The 23,658-nt window shown below is 30.5% G+C and overlaps 1 protein-coding gene and 1 pseudogene across 2 annotated transcripts in view; both read left to right on the forward strand.

Annotated features, from left to right (window-relative positions):
* LOC143253274 (cullin-3-A-like) overlaps positions 1-23,658 on the forward strand; it is a 115,922-nt gene that overhangs the window by 78,281 nt on the left and 13,983 nt on the right. Inside the window, 3 exon segments of the mRNA XM_076506869.1 lie at positions 2,237-2,344; positions 12,825-12,949; positions 15,447-15,708. Of these exon segments, the coding sequence (XP_076362984.1) occupies positions 2,237-2,344; positions 12,825-12,949; positions 15,447-15,708 (495 nt within the window).
* On the forward strand, positions 19,529-23,658 carry LOC143254449 (uncharacterized; annotated as a pseudogene). The gene is made up of 4 exons (XR_013030197.1): positions 19,529-20,117; positions 20,221-20,228; positions 20,461-20,534; positions 20,874-23,658. The product of XR_013030197.1 is annotated as an uncharacterized LOC143254449 (transcript).

The raw sequence follows: 23,658 nt of genomic DNA on the forward strand, positions 1-23,658 counted from the left end.
GCTTTGTTTACATTAGTCTTTGTCAACCTAAGTAACTTCTTGAATTGGCAAAGAAAATAAATATTAAAAATTTGTAAATTAATATAAAATTGGTTTGACATACCTACTAAATGAAACATGATTAACTATTTAAAAAAAGTCAAGTTGACTTTCTAATAATTTTATTTTGCTGAAAAGTTATTTTTATTCTGTAGCAATGATCATAAACATGGTGAAACTGTGCATATTGTTTCTGAAATAAAAACAGTATTAAATTTTAATTTATGAGGTCAAACATTTAGAAAAGTCTTTCAAGAACTTAGGAAGACATAAGTCAGTTATTAAAATAAAGGTATTTTCAATTGTTTCTTTAAAGAAATGTCACAATAAAATCTATTGGCATTCCCTTAGCAAAACTTTCATACAGATATAAAAATATCTTATTTGCAGAAGCTATGTAGCATTTTGAAAAAATTCTTAAATTTTCTGTATTTTTTTAACTTCGTAAAATGCGCGCCATACAGCAAGTATGCCAAATCAGTACTGTTGGACATTTTAGAGTTAATACAAAACTTGAAATGAGGAATTATTAACATATGTTACTACAATAGTTATTTTAATAGCTATGTTTGCTTGCAGCATTTCACTAGTGACAAGATTTTAGTACAAAATTGTTTTCTTTCTGTAAGATTACCTTCTGCAGTATAACATTTTATTTTTCTACCTTAACAAATATTCATTGCAGCTGCATAAAACCTAGAGCAAAGATTCAAATCAAGACTGTTATGTACTGTTCAGATTCATCCTTATTTCCTTGAGAACTACTTAGTATTCAGAGTCTTGCCTTGCATCATCTTATAGATGCCTGAAATTACCATGCTACTGCCTTGGTCATGCCATCATATTCAAATAAAATATTCCAGATATTTCATAGGTCATATTATTCTAATGTTACTCAAATTTCTTTAGATTTAATATTCTCCAAGCCTACAAAGAGCAGCATTAACTTTCTGGAACTTCATGTATGAGAAGCAGGGACTTTTAATTTTTTGTGAAAATTTCCTAAACTTGGCTTCTGGAATTTCATCCTAAAGTCAGTGTTTTCCAATATCTTGTATATCCAGACCTACAAAATTATAAAAATTGACCTTAATCCCATGAAAGTCTTGTGGTGGGATATTGTTGGTGTGATCCACTTTGAGTTGATGCCACTCAATGTAACAATTACATCAGACTTCTGTTGTCAACAGTTAGAGTGCTTGAATGTTGCACTGAAAGAAAAGAGGTGTGCTTTGATTCGTTGTTAAGATGTTGTGTTACACGAGGATAATACATGGCCCCATACAGTAAGGATCACATCTTCAAAGATTGAAGAGCTAGACTGGGAAAAACTTCCACATCCTCTTTATTCTCCAGACCTTGCCCCATTTGATTATCATCTATTCTGGAGTTTGCAGAACTATTTTTGTGGAAAAGAGGTTAGAACATATGAAGATTTCAAAACTACCTTCTCTACATTCTTTTCTTCCAAACCCCAATAATTTTATAGAAGTGGCATTCAGAAGCTTGTGAATCATTGGCAGGAAGTTATTAATAATAATGTAACATACATTATTGGTTAACTTATGTTAAAAGCATTTGGAATCCTTTCTTTTTTTCTGAACCTAAAATCGGACATTGGTTGAGGGATGACCTGATATTTTACCTTAGGCTGTCTGAAAGGCAATCACTACTGTTTTGGCTTCAAGTAGAAGCATTAACATTTATAACTAGAAATGTTTAAGTCCACTTTGTATGCTCTTTCTCAAGAAAGTTTATTAAAACCAAAGGGTTTTACTATATTTTTTTTTCTTTCACTATTAACTTTTATTAGTCAGCATATGTATTCCATTTTGATAAATTAAACCTGCATAACAAAAGCACAAAATATATTTAGTGAAATAGCAAAATGATATTTTAATCTTTGAACTGTATAAAACTTGTAGTGTGATAAAGATTCTCATAAGTGTACTTAAATGTATTTTATCAAACTTCTGTAGGCAAGTTGTCCAAAAAAACAACTGTTTAACACAAGTCTGTATTAAAAGTGTGTTGAAAAGAAGTCAGTAAGGTCTTTTCAGTTTACTAGTGGAAGAATGTAATATTTCCTTAACTATATCAGGTATATCATCTTATTAATTTTCATTTGGTGTAAAGAGTGTCTTTCATGTTATTAAAGCTTTATTATAAAAGTCTGAGATGTATTTTTGTATTTCAGACTGAGTGTGGATGTCAGTTTACTTCAAAGCTAGAAGGAATGTTCAAAGACATGTCTGTATCTAATACCATGATGGAAGAGTTTAAAACTCATGTTCAGACTTGGGGTGTAAGTTATTTTCTTTGGTTCAAAACATGTTTAGATTTTTTTGCCAATGAGTGTAATAAAGTTGTAACATTAGTATTCCATAGTAAATTTGTGATTATATGTAAGTAATTTCTCTAAGTTTCATGCTGAGTAGAATAAAGTTGAAGAGTACATAATAAAAGTAAAATGACAAAATTCGACCGTATTTGTTTGTAATTAAATTTGCTATTGTTCACAGTGTGATTTTTGTTGCTCTGTAGTAACACATTTTTATCACATTCCCCCCTTACAATATTCAACTTGCATTTTTTTTAGCAAATCAAAATTAAAATAGAACTTTTGTGGTATAATATTAGGTAACCAGATATAGTGAAATTATCCCAATAATTTTGTTTTTGAACATTGTTATTCCTCATTCTACAAATATTGCAAAACTGAACTCTTCTGTTTGATTTGTATGAAGTAGTACCTAAAATATGTCAAATTGTTTTAAATTTAAAGTAATCAACTTTAAAACCCCATTGATACTAAAACATGTAATAATTTAAAGTGTTTTCATACTACATGTTATTTTGACAGTCGGTGTTTGTTTGAATAAAATTCTTATTAAAATGGATGCTTTATTAATTAAACTAATGTAAAAAGTTCTAGCCTCAAAATTATCAATCTTTTCAGTGTACAGTTTATCTATGAAAGAAGGGCAGCACTCTAAAGAAACACTAAGAGGTTTCTAGGTGGATATGACTACCAATTCAACATTATCACATGAACTTTTACAAATTTAGTATTCACTTTGGCTTGCTGAGGTATGCAAGTCCAGCCATAACTGAACTTTCAAATTAAGCAATGTGAAATAATTGTATCATGAAATATTCTAGCTGTTTATTAGCATTTTTTTTTTATATAAAGTCTTAATCTTTGTTATTTGTATGAATTTTTCTATAATACAGTATTTTGTGAAATGCATAAAGCTCTAATAAAAGCCTGCACCATTTAGGAAATGAAATTTCTTCCATGTTTTACATATTATTGTAAACTGAAAAAAACTTATCAACAGTTTTTTATCACAACTTTTGGTTTTTGCTCTGATGAGCTTTTTTTCTTTTTCTTTTTTCAATTTCATCATTTTGTCCCATAAGTTTTTTTTAGTCAGTGATGTAGTTCAGAGCAAAGTCTTTGTATGCTTCTAATCTAACATCATCACTTTACAGAATGTAACAAAATCTTGCTTCTTGATTTCAGGTATAACTACTCTTGTGATAAGAATTACTAAGTCTTTAACTCACTGGAGAGCTTTGGGAATTCAAACACAGTTGTAAAAAACCTCAGCATTGTTGCTGATTGAAGTGTGATTCCTTTGATACCACTGAAGAATTTCATTTTTTATATTTTCGTCTAATGCATGATCGAATGATAATGAAGAATAATTTGCAATTTTTCTCCACACAGAAATTTCATTTTTGAAATTCTTGTGTGTCTGGGTCTGTTTGGAAGGTTCAACATCTTTAAAATGTATTGTAGTATATGTTGTGTTTTCTTAAGATTTTGGCTAAAGAAGTATATGTACAGTTATTCAGGAGTGACAAAGTGAACAATTTATAACCCTAACTTGGTATGTATATCTAATAAATTGAAGCAAAGACAAAAAGTTTATTTTTCCACATTTAATTCATAGTGAAATTATAGTAGCTAGTCAGTTATTCTTCAGTGAATTATTGTTTGTCTTTACTTTCTTATGGGACTCAGTTCTTTATAGTAATATATTGCGATTCTTTGCATTATCAATGTTATCTTAAGCACATAACTATTCTAAAAATAAATCAGTTCTGGGATACAGTCATTGCACATTTCATGTACCTACTTTCAGTTATTTGCTGTGAAGTAGGAGCCATAAGAGGTCAACCTATATCCAGTAGCTGCTAAGAGGTTTTGACTTTAAACCACCTGAAGTGTTTTATCCCTGTACAGTTATGAGTTGTTCTTGAGCTGCTGTTAGCAGATTAGACATTGTGCTGCCATTAAGTGGAATCTTTATCCAGTTGTGTTTTTCCCATTAAAACTGGGAAGTAATCTGCAAATTGACATTAAAGTTTGAGATGCATGCATAGCAACAACAAGATGAATAGAACTGTGATGTTAATTCACTGAGACAAGGAAATGTTTCACAGTTTTCATTTTGTAACTGTTTTTTTGACAATTAAAGTTTCTTGCAAAATGCAGACACTGTCACTCAGCTGCAAAATGTTGCTTTTCTGATGTTCTAGTTGCAAATTAAGGATAGTGAATTTATTGAAAATCTCTGCTGGATAACATAGTACTAGAAGACATATTTCTTTCACAAAATTTGCTGGTAGTGTGGGGTTGTAGTCTGATTTAAAAAAAAAAAAATACAGAGTTAATTTTTCTGTTGCACAATGCAACTGACTACCTTCCTGCAAGATGACTAGTGCACCTCTTTATTCAGTAGGTGCTTGTTGGACAATGATCCCATTTCTCCAAAATGGATGGAAAACAACCTGCAGTTCAAAGCTTTTATTTTCACAAATTTCAGACACCAAAGTATCTTGTAGCACTTTGTTTGCTTTCTCTGAAGCTAGAACTTCCTGTGTAGAATATGTAAATGTTACTGATGGAACAAGAGCACTTACTTTACCTCTGAACTCTTCCATGTTTCCAATAAAATAATGGGCTTGCTCTTAATATTATGTATAGTAGTAGCATTTAGTAAATAGGTTGAATAATATGAGCATTTGGCTAGGGATTCTTCTACTATAGTTTTCTGACTTGTTGGCAATAAATTAAAAAATAAACTGACAGTACACACTTCACTTATTTTCCAAATAGTATATATAAATCGTACTTTTTCAAACTGGTTAAACATAGTTACAACAAATTCTTTACATTATAGAGATCACAGGCATATCTTAAGCACTATGTAGCTCACTTATTCTTGTCAGATGTACTTAGGGATATTTAATTGTTTTAGAATTTCAATGGACAAATTGAGCTACCCTTTATTTCTGTCACAGTATTATTCTGTGTATAATTCATTTACAATTACCACAGCCATGTATTGCTCTTCCAGTAATTGTTTTGTCCGTGTACTTTAGATACTGTCTATTGTCAAATTACACTCAGGCTGGTTCAGTTACTTTATAACTCATTTTGTTGGAATAGCTAAACTTCTAATTTCTTTTAAAACTGCTCAAACATGTTAATTGTTAGGCCTATATTAACCTTTCAGCCTTTCACTGCTCTGGCAGTTAGCTTTACATTTAATTTTTCTTTGACTAGACTTTTTACTTCCTATGAACTTCACATTTTTCTCTGCTCTATCTGTCTACTGTTTCTACTCATCTCAAACTATTTGTATATATTTATCACTTCTCTCTTTGCCTTCCAGAAATCTTTATGTCCTTGATGTCAATAAATTCACACAACATTCAACAGCCTCAACATCACTAAATTATAAACACAACATAGATTCTGAGTTATGTAACTAAAATGTCATAATGTTTGTTTCAGAATAATTGGTCTTAATTCTCTTGTTATAAAAAGAAACAAACTTAACAATTATGAAATATTCAATTTCAAAATAAACAAAAATAGTAGTACCTATACTAAATCTTTTATGTCATGACAATGCCCAGTGCATATCCCAACACAATTAACTCAACAAAGATTGTGGTGAAAGACTAGTCAACAAGAGAGAAGCTGGCTTCCCCTATAACTCTCCAGTGTTTTATAGGTTTCTTTTTCATAGCAGTGTTGTATGAACACAAGAAGCTAAGCTGAATTGATAATGTGATTTGATTAAGTTATACAGCATTTTTTGGACTATTGTTAATGTGTCATCAATTATATTTTTGTCAGCAGTGATTTCATCAGTATGCTTCAAGAAAGTGTCGTCTGATAGAGGGATAGACTGAGGGCCTCACAGTAGTTCTCTCCATGCATGATTTCACACACTTGCAGCAAGAAGAACCAGTATGTGTGTGGTTTCATTGTTTTTGTTATTAAAATAGGTCTGGCTTGGTCTGATGTTTATGATGCTTGATTTGCAATATGAGGCTCAAATCCTCATCACACCAAACATACTCACCCTTTCAGCTGTATCAGTGCTACAAAGTGATAGTCAATCTCACTATTCATTGGTAAAAGAGTAACCCAAGAGTTGGTAGCAGATGGTGTTGACTAGCTACCTTCATTTTAGTCTGTCAGTAATAAATTAAGGACAAATAGTGCAGATAGCCTTTGTGTAACTTTCCTTAAAATTCAAACAAAACCAAGTCAAATGCTTACAAAGAAATTTTCAAGGTTTTTGATGGAATAATGACCTGCATTTCAAACGAGATCACTCTTTCACTTGTTTAACTTGTTGCTTGAAAGAACTCTATGGTTTTACTAACATGCTCAGGGTGTTTGGTTTCTAAATGCTTTATAAGTTTATTTGGCTTCATTCTGTCATTAGTTAAAATCTGTGTACACTCATTATGGATTTTTTTTATTAAGTGAAAATAAATTTTAAGTAATTTTCCTAGCACTTACACACTTTTGGTTTCATCTTACCAACCAAAACAGAAACCAAGGAAGTGCTTGATCCAGCTACAGAACCTTTAGTTTGTTGTTCTTTGTTATCATCATTATTTTGCAATTTCTTCTGTTTCTTTACTTCTGAACCATCAGTTGAACAAATGTGAGATCATTTTTTATCAATATATAATACCCATTTATCTGTTTGTTTGTTTTTTTACAAACTGTTAAATGTGTACTAATGTCCAAAACTTGAAACTGACAAATTGACAAATTTGTGTAGAAAAATTTCTTGTAATAACTAGGCCATCCATTCAAGAGCAATGTTGATTTTTGCATGAAATGTAGTCATGACTATAGGCTATATTTCCTTATGATTGATTTATGACCATTATTGTACATAAACTGGAGTTTCCAGTTTACCATATTAAATGTATCTCTGTGTCCTGAGTAAGGGGTATTTGTTGCCTGAGTTTTTGAATGATTGCTTCTAATAAAATTAGATTTTTAAACATTGCATATGTGAATGTAAACATTGTAAATCGTTATTTTATGTTGAATTAATTAAGTCTTCTCTTCAGCAAGTGGAAAAATAAGAAATATATAAAGGTAAAATAATAAATACAATGAATAATTAATATATCATTCCCTCTGCTTACCTAATTAAATAAACAAGTCCAGGAGTGACTGTTCAGTGTCACGTATCAACTTGGTTCTACTTATGAAGTAAAGAGAAACAAGCAGTGGTTTGAAGGGCAACCACTTTATTTTATAATTTACAGATTTCAAATTATTGCCAATAAACAATGAAATGAAATGTTTTGGGGCAATCAACAGTTCAAAAATAATTTTTTATTCTTGGAGTGAGAAGGCTTTTGCCTGTTTGTATGACACTGTTTAAATACAGAAATATTTATGTATATGAGTGATTAGTTTCATGCTGAAAAGTAGGAAATGAACAGTGAAATATGTAGTGTTTTGGTTGGCCTTTCTGTTTATTTACTTTTATGTAAAGAATTAATCTGTTTTTTTTCTTTTGCAACTTGCATAACACTCTAATCTATTTTTTTAGGTACTGTAAATGTCATTTTCTGTGTTAATTGTTGTTAACATGTTCCTTAATAGTTGCAATAATTGTACTGTAGTTTTAAAAACCTTTTGTTTTCAAATTTATACTTTAACCTAAAATTTATATAATCTTATAATCAAAGTTGCACTCCCAATACTGATTGCATGATGCACCCTGTAGTTTGTGTACCATAGGTCTAGATCATTACTTTCAACAAATGTTCTTATTGTTTGCAATATTGGAGAGTTTAATTTCTTCTCCCGTCTTCTTCCTGTCTCAGATATCAGTATTTCATCTTTTAAGGTTTATGAAATAGTAATATATATATACATATGTAATGTATTATAACTTAATTGTGATTGTGTATTACAAAATACCATTCCATTAACACACAGCCAAGACAGGTCATTTTGTAACAGTCAGTATTATATTCTTGAATAAGGTAACATTAGTGCATGTGTGCCACATCATTGTAACTTCTGTGGTGTTAGCCACCATAGGCTTAAAGGTGAATATAATAAAAATAATAAATATATATAAATGTATAAAGTTATGACATTTAAGCTATTTAAACTAAACATCTATGTTCTCAAGTTATAACTTGTAGTTATTCTAAAAAGTAAAAGGCAAAAGGTATATTTATTTCCTAATTTTTTATGGTAGCTATAAGATCAGTCAAATCTACTGAACGTGTATAGAGATTCCAATTATATAGTGAAAATAATTATTTTTTTATTGTAAAACCATATATTAATTATTTAGAAATTATAAAGATTTCATCAGTTAAATTTGAAAATTTTCTGATGCATAAAAGTATTTTGAATCTTAAAATGATAATTTCTCTAGTTAACATTCTGCAAGAAAAAAATTTACAAGAAAATGTAATTAAAAATGATAATTCATGAGCTTGATATTTTGTATAAGAAAGCCTTGTAATGTTTACCAATAACCTGCAAAATTTTGTAAGCATGTGCATACATTATCAAAAATCATAGTATAATTACTCTCATGGGAACTTTCACATTTATGAGCTGAGTGGATTTAATTTCTCCCAACCTGTAATGACACTTCCCACCTTCCTGATGCATGTAATACAAGTAGTTTGTTTTTATGTTATGAAATAACCTACAGAGTGAAAAGTAAACATATTATCTAAAGTTTTTTAAAGAGAACATTTAACAAAACAATTTTAGAAATATTTCTAGTAGAGTGCATTTATACCTATGGTATATGCTGAATTGTTCAATAAGGGTGCCATTTAAAATAATAAACGTGATTTGATTTCTCACTTTTTATTGAATGTTCTTGAAGAGTGTGAATAGGCTTATAATGATGGAGATTTGTATATTTTATATATGGTGTTTTGATTGTCAAAAACTCACCACAGTAAAAGTTATTTTATAGGTTTTGAAGAATATTTAGTATTGATTCTGCCAATTTGTTCTTCTGGATTATCCTGCAGACATACTATTAAATTGTTAGGAGCTGTTGATTTAATAAACATCTTCATTTCAAATTATATGAACAATTCCTCTTTGGGATGGTTGAAAAATTCAGATCTAGATCAGTTTGTCTAACATGGCAATATATTTATCTTTATTTAATGTTGGAGAAAGAAGTTTTTAAAATTTATTACTGTAGAATATTCTGTTGTCTTCAAAAAGGATAATTATTTTCCCAAATCACAAAATGATAAAGGAAACATTTTTACAATGTGTGAATTACTAAGTTATATTATTATCTCAGAATTTTGGTAATGTTACTATTTTTATACAAACTGATAATAAATGAGAAAAGATATTAATTCTACTTGTTTGATATTACAACATATGCAGATATAACCAATGTTGTTTCGATTAAGGTCACCATAGTCATTTGTGTTGGTGTGCTATTACAAAGGATTAGTGTTAAAAACATACGTATGAGAGTAGACTGTTTGATAGAAGTTAATATGTAATGTTTGTAGTTACTGTAATATATGTTATGTTCTGTAAATGTATTCTTCAGAGACTTGAGCTAATTTGGCAGTTTAAACTTTCAGAAAAAAAACAACAACTTCTTGTAAAACATTAGTATTTTGGCATATAAGTTTTAGTGGTTATTTGTAGAAGTTCAAATTGTTCTACATATAGTGACCAAACTTACTGATTTAGCTAAGACAATCCCACTTTTTGAAGTATTTTGGTGTCCCAACAGATTATTTCAGGATATCTAAATATCATGATTTTTATTTTTGTTATTAATTTGTAAGTGTTTTATGCTGCTATTTAGCATTTTTGTCTCTGAATCAATAGTTAGTGTTTTTCACTAAGTATGGAAATTATCATACAGCCTGAAATGGCTCACCATTGCATTTAAAGTTTTTTCTGAAGCAGACTCCATGACATATTTATTTCGAAAAGTCACTCAACATTTTTTTTTTACTTATCCAAATAAAGAGAATTAATATAAATGGTAGGTGCTGTTTACAACTATTTACAACTATGTCGGGAAGCATTCATCTAAAGGAACATGAATGATAGTTGCTCAGAATTTTAAGGCAGATGTTTGGCTAATAACTTGCTTGAAAAAAATCTTTTATCAGATAAAACATTTGCAATAATGCAAGTTTAAGTTGATGATTGTAATTTATATTATTGATTGTTTATTATTTTTCATGAAACAAAAATGTGGTGGTCTCAGTTTTAAGATCTGAATGTGTGTTGCTGTTTTGTGGTTTGAAAATTTGACCACCTTATATCTGTAGCACCAAAGAAAAAGAATTCTTGAGTTTCTGAGAACCTAGTTGAACATATAAAAAACTTTAAGCATTATGAACCACAACTATGGTTCACGATAGTTTGCCCAGAAATTTGAAAATTATAATATAACATATGGGCAAAAATCATCTGAAAAATTAGGTTTGTTCTCAAAACATCTTAATGGCTAAGACTGTTAAAATATTAATAACAAGTTGATTTTCAAATTGTTAGACAGAATTAGTTCGTTTATTCTTCATATTATTATTTGTATTATTCTTGTTTCACAATCCAACAAAAAATAAATTCATGAATATTTTATTCAAACAGGCAAACTTGCTATAAAAAACTACTGCACAGTCAACTTTGTTTTTTTATATTTGAAAGAGAAGATATTTTATCAGTTTTTTCATTGCCACTTGCCAAGTTTCTCTTCAAAGCCATTCAAACACTAAAGTCTACAGCAAAAGTGGTTAGGTATGCTGCATCAAGATCATGCACAACTACTAAACAAACAATTGGGAATGTTGTAGGGCTGTTTTTGAGTTGGTTCTTGAAAGTTGAGATTTCTACCCAAGTTCTTTGCTACCAGCAATAAGCTCTTCAAAACCATTCAAGCACTGTTACACTCGTATAAAATTGAGCATTTATGACCAGATGGAAATGTTTTGTTTTATTAGAGTAATCAGTGTGTATTATTATAACAGTATCAAGCCTTGCTATTATTATTTATTATAGTTTTACAAGCTACTACAGAAAAATGGCTATGAACAGCGGTAATGACTGCAGTATTGAATATGCCATAGGGAAGTTTTAACATCAAGTCCTTTTGTTTTTTGGCCTGAAGAATTTCTCTGAGTCCTTCTTTTTCCATTCTTGAAAAATGTGTGAATCAGTTGGAAACTACCACTCTTTCTCAAGTTTACTGTTATATTTGTTTTTATGCAGTTTTTGTAACTATTTCAGCAAATTTTCAAACAGTGGAATAGTAGATTTATTTACACTTTATGGGAAGTGATATGTTCTTCTGATTTTTGCACTTTATGGAAATTGTTAGAGTATGTTTTAATATTACTTTATTATTAATTAGATTCATATTTTTGTTTCATGAGCATACAGCAATGTTTGCTAGGTGTTTTACACCAAAATCTAGATGGATATACTATGTGAAATGCTGTGAATGTTCATGACTGATATAAAATGTTCATTGTTTCATTATTTATGTACATTTAAGTACATACTATATAAAATGTTATGATTGGCTTTCTTAGTATGCAGTGCTTGTTAAACACATTTACATGAAAGCTTAGTCACAAAACAATCTGCCAAGTACATAATGGTTAGGTGCAAAAAAATCAATGTGACAGTAAACTGTTGAAAAACATTACATCCAATGGAATACATCTGCACGTACATAGCTTAAAATTTATTCCGTGTAAGTGGACATAAAAAAAACTTAAACAAGATGTTTACATTTTTTTTATTTAAAAGGGGAAGAGGGATTTTCAAAAAAGTGCAGAAACAAGTCAAATCAAAATGCAAAGATATTTTCAAGCCTACAACTAGGGACTCTTTTTAAAATAAACTAGGTTGGAAATAATATCTACATTATTTTTTTAACTTACAGACCTATACTTTGGCTTTACTGTAAGTGATTGTAGTTTGAGAAAATATTGTAGACAATATTTCCTAGATTGTTTGCTTTTTCTAGAGTTGCTAGTTGTAGGCTTGAAAATATAATCTCTGCATTTTGATTCAGCTTATTTTCATACTTTTTTGGCCAACCCTATTCTCCTTTCTAAATTAAAAATGTTTAATTATTTTGTTAAATGAGGAATTATCATGACTGATAAACTTACATTACATTACTATTTACATAAAATGTTATAATATTTGCTTATTATTCATTGATTTCCTTTGTTGAGTAAAGTTAATGACTATAATTTAGTGATATATCATTTCAGTTTGTTTTGTAATTTTTGCAAGAAAATTGATAGTTTGGTGTGAATGCATATAGTTTACTGCTATTGTTGATTGTGCTTAGATTTTAGATATGTCTTAATAAAATAATAGTAAGTGTTATTGGTTGTAATACATGTTATGTGTTTGAGTTGTGTGTATGAATATATATATATATGTATGTATGTATGTTTTCTTGCAGACTTGTTTGTATGGGGTAGACTTGAATGTCAGAGTGCTAACTACTGGGTTTTGGCCAACTCAAGCAGCTACACCGAAGTGTAACATTCCTATTGCACCTTGGAAGGCTTTTGAAGCCTTTCGAATGTAAGTGCCCATATAATTTGTGATTTGTTATATATCCTATTCAATTTGAAGAGAGTGTGATAATACTGCAGCAGTGACAAAATAATCCTTATCTATTGCTTGGAGGTGTAGATGACCTGTTAAAAATATGTCACTATAATTTCATATATAGTGGGTATTTCTATGAAAATTAAATTTCCTGAAGTATAAATATGTTAATATTTGTATGCTTTTAACTATTGAGAGCTACCATAAAATTGATCAGTGTTTTACCAATAATTAATTTACCAATTGAACTAGTCCAGTCAGTACATAATTGTAATAATTTGTCAAATATTTCTATTGTGGAAAAAGGATTCTCAATAAATTAAACATAATTCATAACAACTATCTTCTGATCTGCAAGTATGCTTACAGTCTCGACCCTGTACTTTTCCTTTTTCATTCAAAATGAAACATTATTCACCATGTTATAAAATATCATGAGTTACAACAATCTGTCTTTGTTTTGTTTATTTAAATAAATTGATACAGTAAACAAAAAAAAGTTTGAAAAACGATGCTTTGTATGTTGTGAAGCACATCCATTTCTTTACAGACCATACATTAGCAAATAACCAATAATGTCACCCCGTGCACAAAACTAATGCACACTGTGTGTTTGCTGGAGATCTGCAAAGTTCTCTGGGTAATGTGCCTTATGGCTTCCCATTTGTACCACACTGTGTTCATTGTTTGGAATATTTTCCTTCTATCATCTGAAGTATTATCCCTGTTGCCATCAGGTTTTACACAGTTAGATGTTATCTCACTGGGGCTTTTTACCTGCTGGATGGCAAATCAAATGTTTGTTGACTTCAGAAGGTACACAACTGGTGATAAGTTTTTGTACAGCAGCTCACCTTCTCTACCAACTTCTGCTTCAAAGTGAAGAGTTATGTGTTTCTCTATCTACTGTGGAGCTGATGTACCATTTCAGATACCTCCTGGTTTTGGTTGAGGTCAAAATACCACTAAAGTCTATCGTGCCAAATCCACTTGACACCCAGGAATCCCATTCCTCTGTCATACATTTTCATGAACACCTTCATGTTTCTGCTTTTTGTGTTCATGATGCTATCATAATACAGTGAAGATTATACCTGGATCACAAGTGGTGCAGTCTCCCTCTGTGGTGTCTTTCATCTTTCACTTTTCCACCTCCTGGTACCTCTCTGGCTGTTTCCTGAAGGAGGTGTGTATTTTTCATTGGCTATTGACCAGTTCAGTGTGGGATTCTAGCTATTTTGTGAGAATAGGTAAAATATTTTGAAAGCTACCATTTTCCTACACTGAAAATGTATTTCTTATAGATATTTACCTACACATTTCTCACCCAGCTTCCACACTTCTGATGATATATGGTGTAGGTATTCTGACCATTCTCAAAGTTACTAATGAATGAAGGTTCAAAGAAGGTGCTGACTACAATGGGAGTGGTGCCATACTCCTAATGGTGAAGCACTGCTGCCTGATCATTTGCATGTGGATATGCAAAAGTAAGAGGTGGGAGGCTAGTGGTGTGTGTGAAAATTTGTGCCAATAATGAGCAGTGCTAATTGAGAAAAGCTATTTTGTGACAGAAGGTGACTATCTGTCAGAAATACATTTTTAATGTAGGAAAATTTTTTCATTTAATTGCATGGTTTATATAAAATATAAAATGAAAACCATGAAATGCAGGCAAAAAAATATTTTTGACTACTAAAATGTTACGCCTGTTTTCTGTGCTATTATTTCAAGATTTTATCATTGTTGTCATAAATTGAAGGGATATTTACCTAAAAAGGATGCATAATATTTAATTAATCTGTCTTGTTGATGTATTAGTTTTTCATATATTGGAGTTTAGTAGAGTAACACGTGCTAATGTGTTTCAATAATGTACCTCAGACAAGCTGCTTTTATAAACAACACAAATTCATGCACAGAATCAGTTAAAAAATAATTAGAGCATCTTTAAATAGAAAAGTGCAGATAATATCTTGTCAGATTTTATAATCATGATTAAATTGCTTTTCAAAACAGCAGCAAAACTATTTTTAAACAACACCAATGGTTTAGCTAGGCTTATGACAAATCAAATTGCTTTAAAATTATTTTTTTCACAGATGCAAATAGTATCAGTCACAATTTTTGAGGAGAATGTTTATTTGAAAGCAAAGTTTTTCACTTGTAAGTTGTATATATATCAAGAAAGTACATACTTAAGAATACCTTAAACTTTCTTTTCCCTCCTGCATAATTATCTTACTATTTTAAATAAGTGAAAGTATATTAAAAAAGAACAGTTAAAAACTGAAATTAAAGCAGGAAATTGATGGTGTATTAAAACTTCATTTCTTCTGCACTATACAAATTATTCATTACTGAATTGTATGTAGAAACTTTACTACTGGTTAAATTTGGTATAATTTATAGAATACATCTTTTATTATTGTAGTTTCAGAGTATAGTAATTATTTTATTTACATCACAGGTTTTACTTAGGTAAACATAGTGGTAGACAACTTACTCTTCAGCCTCAGCTAGGCTGGGCAGACCTGAATGCCATTTTCTTTGGTCCTCGAAAAGAAGACTCTGAATCCAGAGATGGGCCAGCATCATCTACATCTTCTCCATCTCCAGGACCTTCCTCTACAGGGCGACACTTTGGTCCAAGGAAACACATAATTCAGGTTTCCACGTATCAAATGTGTGTCCTAATGCTTTTCAATATAAGAGACCGACTAAGTTATGATGTAGGTATTTAAGAATGCTTACTTTATGAACCCTCAGTATAAAATTAAAATTTATCTAATTAATTTAAAATATTTTTTTCATATAGGAAGGATTAAAATATAAAATGTAATAAGCAGTTAATAACTAGAAGATATGCATAAACTGTTCATGAGAAACAAAAATTCATTTTTTAAAATGGTTTTAAAAGAATGCTTTTCAAGATTAGTCAAACTTTACTTTCTATGCATTTAGTAAATTACCATTATCTGCAGGTAATTCCATGCAGTTTCTTGTATTTTTTTTCACATGAAGCGTAACAATTTTGTAGTTATTTCAGTTGTGCTGAATTTATATGATTATCATTGTTGATGCTGTTTCATACTGTTATGAAATGTGATATAGTTTAAAATGACTTATAGTCACGTTTGCAAAACATCTGTTTGTATGAATCTGAAAAAACAAGTATCACTATTTTTTATCACTTGGGTGTATACATTAGCCAGAGTATTTGAACAGGACTTGCACAGTTAACTGAAATCCTAAATAGTTAAATAACTTTATAAAAAAAAGAAAACTGTACAGGTCATTCAAGAAAATATTTTTTTATCACAAGATCCATGAAAGGGTAGCTCTATCATTCTTCTATTGTTATTGACAACTCCTATCATTGTGTATATCTCTCTTTTGTGAAAATACAATGTATAAAAAAAATGTGATGTAATACTTTTCATGATATGTATAGTGTATGAAAAATTTTCTAGTGGTTGTTTCAAAAATACGTAGATGTTGCTTTGAATGAAGTGACTGGTATAATTTCTTATTCAATAGCATGAATATGAATTTTAGTCTCTCGTTGCTTGAGGTATGTGACATTTCAATAGGAGGCATAACTTAAAGCCTTGTTTTTGTGAATCCATATCTTATTGGTATTTTTCAAGGTTGAAGTTCTTTTGATCATGTATTTACTGTTGACTAGAATATGTAGAATCCTTTTGTTATTTCTGTATTCATGGATTCTCACCTTTTACAAATGCTTTTCTTTGCTACCTACTGTGACTGGAGTATTACTTATTGCAACAGTTTTTTGTATGATCTTGTTGCTTCAACTTTTTCCACACTTCTTTGTTTTCCAATAACATTAACTGCAAGGGATATCCCTGACATGGAATTTCTAAATTCCTAATATAAACACATCTTTGATATGATTGTATGAATATTTTGCATAAGAAATGGTTTTTACATACCCTTTTTCAAAGCAATAAACATTTTGGTGACATCATCCTACCTACAAATGCTGTGATTGTTATGTGACTTGCTTACTTACATTTGCAAAATTGTATTAATATAACCATGTGTAATGAGATTTTACAGGTACTTGTAAATCTTGGAAGTACTTAATTTTTTTTATTGTCAAGACATTGTAATCCTTGTGAAGAATAGATTTTAATACTAAAATTTTGAAAAATCCTTAAAAATGGTAGCTTCTAGTTAAAGAAGACAACTGATAAACAAATAACCACTTATCATACATTAATTGATATGATGCCCTGCTATTTAGATGTGGTGTATTCCTTGTGAAATTTGTTAAACCAAGAATCAAGGAATCATACAAATATTCCTGAAACCTAAATAATTAGTAGCACTTAAATATACCTCAATATTTATATGGAGAAAACTTCTTGAGGTTGTGGAAGATCACTGTTATGCAATATAACAGACTCGTGAACTCTGTTATGAAAATTTTGTTAAATATTAACTAATGACTGCAACCAGTGTTATGTAGTTATTGTGAATTTAAAATATCAGAACAGTTATAAAAGTTGACCAGCACTCCTTGCCAAATGATGTGTTAAAACCGAATAACTTTTTTTTATACAGGAAGCTAGGAAATTTATTCATACAGTAAGGGTTGATTAGAAATAAATGAATTGTTTACGAGTTTCGTATCTGCAGAGATCTTTAACTAAATAGCTTTTGTTTGAAATGACTAAAAGCGTTTGAGTTTCAACATAGTCTTAATATTCTTCATTTAATCCACTATGCTAAGAACTTGTCATACACCTGACTAGATTTCCAAGTTGTGCAGTATGTATTGTGTACATGCAATATTAGTCTGAAAAACGTTCCCTCACTTGACATGTGTTTTGAAACATATTGCTGATGATATTTTACACTTTGATAAAATTAAAGGTTTACAAAATAGACACCCCCTGAAAATATTGCTGAGATCATCTGTGCTTTTATTGAACATGCAAACACAAATGTACAAGGATGTAATAGAGCATGTGATGTTGCTTAGCATTTGGATTTGCTTATTTCTACTATCCATAGGGCTCTTTTGTTAACTTTGCAAATACTTCAGTAGAAGCAACATCATGTTCAAGCACTTGGAGGAGGTGGATTTAACCCAACATATTGATTTTTTATTATGTTTCTATGAAAAAATTAGAAACTGATGGCCATTGTCTTCCAGTATCCTATGTACTGAGAAAAATATCTTCCATTCACAAAATGTAATCACATTCAACTGCCTTATCTGGTTGGAGAAAAAATGTATATTTGCAACATTTCTGACACGTTTCCATGACGTTAAAGAGACTGTGTTGTAGTTTCATGGCTGACTTCTTTACTAGACCATTATTATTTTTAAAGAACCATCAGCACATGGACTGTAAATCTTTCACATCCACTACTGCATGGTATTATGTAATACTTACAACTAATGTGATCTCCATGCTGTATCAGTGAAATGAGATGGATGCTAAAGTTTTTATGCAAGACAGTGTCCTTCCACTATTAATAACCAGGTAAAACATATCTTTTGGGAACTATTTCAGAACAGAACCATTTTATATCAATTTCCTTGTAACTAGCCACCTCTGACAGTTAAGGTACCCAAAGGTAAATGTACCATGGTAATCTTTACATAGTTCTGACCTCAAAGATGCAACTGTATGGGAAGTGGACAGCATACCAGATGAGATGCACATTTCTTCTATAATTTCCATTGTTACATGAATGAAATATATCCTGTACACTAGAAGAACAAATACTGAATAGTTGCTCTGATTAATTATTCAGCAGGTTATAGTGCTGATCTTGAAATGTGACAAGTGTTACATTCTCATCCTTGTGTTCCTATTAACACCTGTAGTGTTTCACTTTTTTAAATGCCATATTGTTTGTGAGGTACAATGTGCTGAAATGTGAAACTTTCTTTATAATTGTATATATATAGACTTCTGGTTATGCTAAGTAAACTACAGTACACTTATAGCAATAGTCTTCCATTCCTCAAATTGTAGTTCATTTATTACATATGTACATAAATGTATTTTCTCTTGTGAAAAGTGTTGGATTTTTTATTTTCTTAAGTTAGTATATACCTTTAAGTGTCAAATAGGATCATATTTTATTTTGTAGCATATTTTGAATCCTTAACTTCTTTACTTTCCATGTCCAGTGCAAAAAAGTCTTAGTTAAACTAAAATCTTATAAAAAAGTATGAAAATAAAAGGTTTTCATTTAAATGCCTTTACTTACATTCCATTTACATGGTAACATTACCTAATCTTGTTTTTCTCCCCTTTTTGAAGCATTTTAACCCAGTTTGTTTGTAATTCCATTTGCTTATCAAAATGCTGCATTTTTGCTACCTCTGAAGTAATGAATCGTGCTGAACAAACAAAAATTGTTCTTACTAATTCTCATAGTTTGGTAGGCCATCAAAAGTGCATTTCCATGGTAAATCCTGAATATTTGAGGACAGACAGAAAGCATGGTTCTCACAAATCAAAGAAGAGGAAGTTTTCATCATAACACATTCACCAGAAACAAACAGTTGAGTTGAAAATCTCAGCCTAGTAAGCTTATTAATTCTATAAATGCTCCACTTGAGTTGCCATAAGGTGTTTGGTACTCATGATGCTGATACCACTTCTCTGACTTCAACTTCTGAATAGACCTGCTAAAGAAAATGAAAGATTACACAAGGTTGTATCCAAAGTGGTAATATGTTTGTTGATGTAGATGTTCTGTGAAGTTTGTCACTGTTTGTGTGGGGAAAAGCTGAGTTTAGAAATTACAAATAGAAGTGGGCTTGCTGCTACCATAAAGTTTGTGTGGAAAAGAATGAAATTCACAGTGATAAAGCTTGGCACACAAGTAAAGAAAAAAAAAGGAAACAATGCAGTTGATACTAACAATAATTTTATGAATGGGAAAAATAGGACTACTGGAGAATTTTGTTGTTGTCTGATAAACATGAACTCCCAAAGTACACAGAAGCCTACTAAAGATTTGCAGAAAGGTGGCAGAGTTACTGAAATGTCTGTGGCATGTGATAAGTGACAGAAATGCCCTTACATGGAGTTGTCACTGTTCTTTCAAATTAATCTAGAAAACTCCTAGACTCTAAACTACTGAGATAGTATTGTCATTCCTGCTTTTCAAACAAAAACAAGATAGCAAAGGAGAAAGAGGAACATTGTAAAGTTTACTTAGCACAAACTATGATGGTTCTGCATCTCAAGTGAAACTGGTATGTATGGCAAGGATATTTCAAAGATCTGAGAAGGAAAGAGTCCTCAGTACACATCATCCATTGGCAATGGCAACAATAAGTCCCTTCATACAATGAAGAAATCAAGACTATATAGAGATAAAATTGTACAGAGAAAAAGTGTATGTAGGACGGCATGTTCAGAAGAGGCTTGGAATAACTGTGAAATTTGGAAAGAGATACGAAATGTAGAAATTAGACTCACTGAAAGTTATTGAGAGTCTCCAGAACTGGTATGGGAGAACTATATATTCAAGCAAAGACAATCTGGAAGGAATGCTGAATGCAATTTGTGCAATTTGATACCATAAAGTATCAACCTACTTCAAACATTAGCATCACATATGCCCTACTGGTGAAGATTCTTGATGTAAATTCCAAAAGCTAAGGCTCTCAATTGAGAATATTCACACAAACATTTGAAACCACAGAGTGTAATGAAAGATTTAGTGATGAGGTCCTGACAAAATACTCTCAAATAGTGCTATTTTAATTTTATAAAACACAATTTACTGTTTAAAAATAATGTTTTCATGTTTATGAATAGTAATAGCACTAACCTCTGACAATTTACCTACAAATTTCTTTTGAATTTCCTATAAATTGGTGTATCATGCTAATGAGTCTGTAAACCATGTAATATGGAATTGTTACCCCAAGGACACCTTTGTTAGTGCAAAAATATATAAGATGAGTTTCTACTAATGGAGACGAGAATACGTTATCTGAAGCACAAAACAAAGCTTCTGTGAAAGGAGTAAAACAGTGACAGATAAGAAGAAATACCAAAAAACGATTTGAGTAGTCCAAGAAAGACACAGAGGGTGAAACTTGTGCCCCAAGATCTTTTTAGAACTCAAACATATCAAGGGTGTGCGTTTCACAATATGCAGTGTGTGGTATACATTTTGCAATTAGATAAAGACCCTTAAAGTGACAGTTTTGCTAGAAACTTGCAAATGTACTTTTATCAAAATGTGGAAATTGGCATTGCCCTAGTAGTTTTTAACTTTAGATCTGTTGATGCTGCAGACTTCACAGCTGGCATAAATATGCATTGTTAATGTTTATGTATTATTGGCTGATAATTCCTGTTTCACTCTGTACTTAAGCTTTTTAAAAGATCATGAGATTTCTGTAAGGCCACTAACTTCAAGAGATAATATCATTTACATTAGAATTATGTTTCTTTTTTCTCAGTTAATGCTAGTTATTACAACTAAGCAATAATATCATGCACTGCTCAGGAACACAAATCAGATTTAGGTTTAAACTGATGTTAATGATAAAGTAGTTGTAAAGTTATCTTGTGGATTGGTCACCTTCTGATTTGTCATCTTAGTGATTGTTGCTTACCTTGTTTTTGAGCTTGCCGAGTAGAAAAAAGAATAAAAGTAAGGCAATCATCTTATAAAGTAAAAGTCTGTTGTTGAATATTTTTAGCATGCATATTTTTTATTAAGTCTGTTGAGTATCTTGCCCACTTCTGTATATAATCTATAGACTGTGTGGTATTATGCTTGTTTTTTAATACTAAATATTAAAAGAAAGGATGCAGTGAAGTTATTTGCATACTTTAATTGAGCAATTTTGTATTATTTACTCTTTTATGGTATCCAATCAAATGTTTTTGCTATCTATTTTATCAGTTATCTTCATGATATTAATTCATCATAAGTTAGCTTTGGATTCAGTATTAGTCAACATATGTGCTATTAGTATGTCTCTAATATTAAGTTTTTAAAATCTGGCTCTTGGTCCTTGAAAAAGTTCTGAAATCCCCTTGAATTAGCACTTTTACTATGGGCAGGTCAAAGAGCATGTCATGACATTATAAAGAACTATTTTCAAAACTTTATTAAATAGTTTTTCTATTACTTACATGAAAGGGATTCACATCAAAATAAAGGTAAGTTTGTTTTGCTGATATATAAATATAATTAGCCAATTTAGTAGTTTGGCTCCTCTTCCTCCTACTGCTATACTCTTTCAAAACCTCTTGTCTTGTCCCACCTATTTTTATTTTTCTAAGAGCTTATAAACACGAGAAAGAGAATTTACTTATGTACATAATTATTGTAGCCATTTGTAAACAGCATGAAGGAGAAAATTGAAATTTCACATAAGTTGTTGAAGTGTGATGAGAAAGTTGTTGCTTTAAAGAGAAATGGGAATTCTTAAGACTCAAGTAAAACTTGTTTAGATACCCAAATAAATTACAGGTGTTTTGTGTGCACTAATATAATAAGTTTTTGTTTGTTTGTTTTTTTACTAATTTTATATGTATCTTTCAAGCGTAACAAATTAATAGCTCTGTACCTTCTCTTTGAAAGAATAAATGAGATTTATACTCAAGCACAAAGTCTCAACCACCATAAATACTCAAAATCTTTGTTTTTCTAAAGTATATTTTCTTTGTTCTTTTAAGTTTTAAGAAGATATCACAAATGCTCAAATTTTAGTTGAAATAATAAAATATATATAATTAGCCAATCTAGTAGTTTGGCTCATCGTACTACTGCTACATTCCTTCAGAACCTCTTGTTTTGTCCCACCTTTTTTTATTTTCTAAGAGTTTATAGTTCAAAAGAGTTTGCACACATGTGCATTTGCATAAACACACACAAACACACATATGGTAGCAGAAAATTCCCTATATTTAACAAAATACTGGTGTTATAGTTTGACATTTTGACTTTGTGAAGCTATCTAGTTATGTCTGCTAAACTTGCATTATTCTTCTAATTGTCTAGCAGCTAGAAAACCTGAAAAAATGTTTGTTAATAACATTTTAGAAAGATAGTTTTCTGCAAATGATGTATATCTCAAAAATGAATGATGCAAATACTAATTGCATGAATTAATATGAAGTTATACACATTATAGCATAACCAAATGTATACAAAATGTTGACACATGATAAAACGAACAACCAGAATGGGGAAAAAGCAAAACGTATGTAACAATGTTCACAAGAAAAACTGTATAAATAAATGCAAGTTTACATAGTTATTTTACCACAAACATTTTAGACATTTTGAGTAAATATTGTCTTGATAAGTGTATTAGCCTTAAATATAGATCAGTGCATAAAGGTGTTAAACGTTCTTTGAAAAACTGATGTTTGTGCTTGTAAATATAGTAATTACATGAAGTTCTTGGTATGTTTCTTTAGTGTTTGATGTGGTTAGCCTACATGAACTGCAAATCCAAAGATTCATAATTTGAAATTTGTTGCAGTTAAGGTGGGTTCACATAAACCCTGTATATGTGACTAGAGAATTGTCAGCTGGATCACTCATCATGTGTTTTATTTACCAGAATTTTTAAAAACTTTATTCTAGCTTTTACATTTAAATTTTTCCTATGCAGGTTTTCTTTGAAAAAGGTTTTAATATTTTCATGTGCA

The sequence above is a fragment of the Tachypleus tridentatus genome, chromosome 6 (genome assembly GCF_004210375.1).
Source record: "Tachypleus tridentatus isolate NWPU-2018 chromosome 6, ASM421037v1, whole genome shotgun sequence".
Classification (NCBI taxonomy): Eukaryota; Metazoa; Arthropoda; class Merostomata; order Xiphosura; family Limulidae; genus Tachypleus; species Tachypleus tridentatus.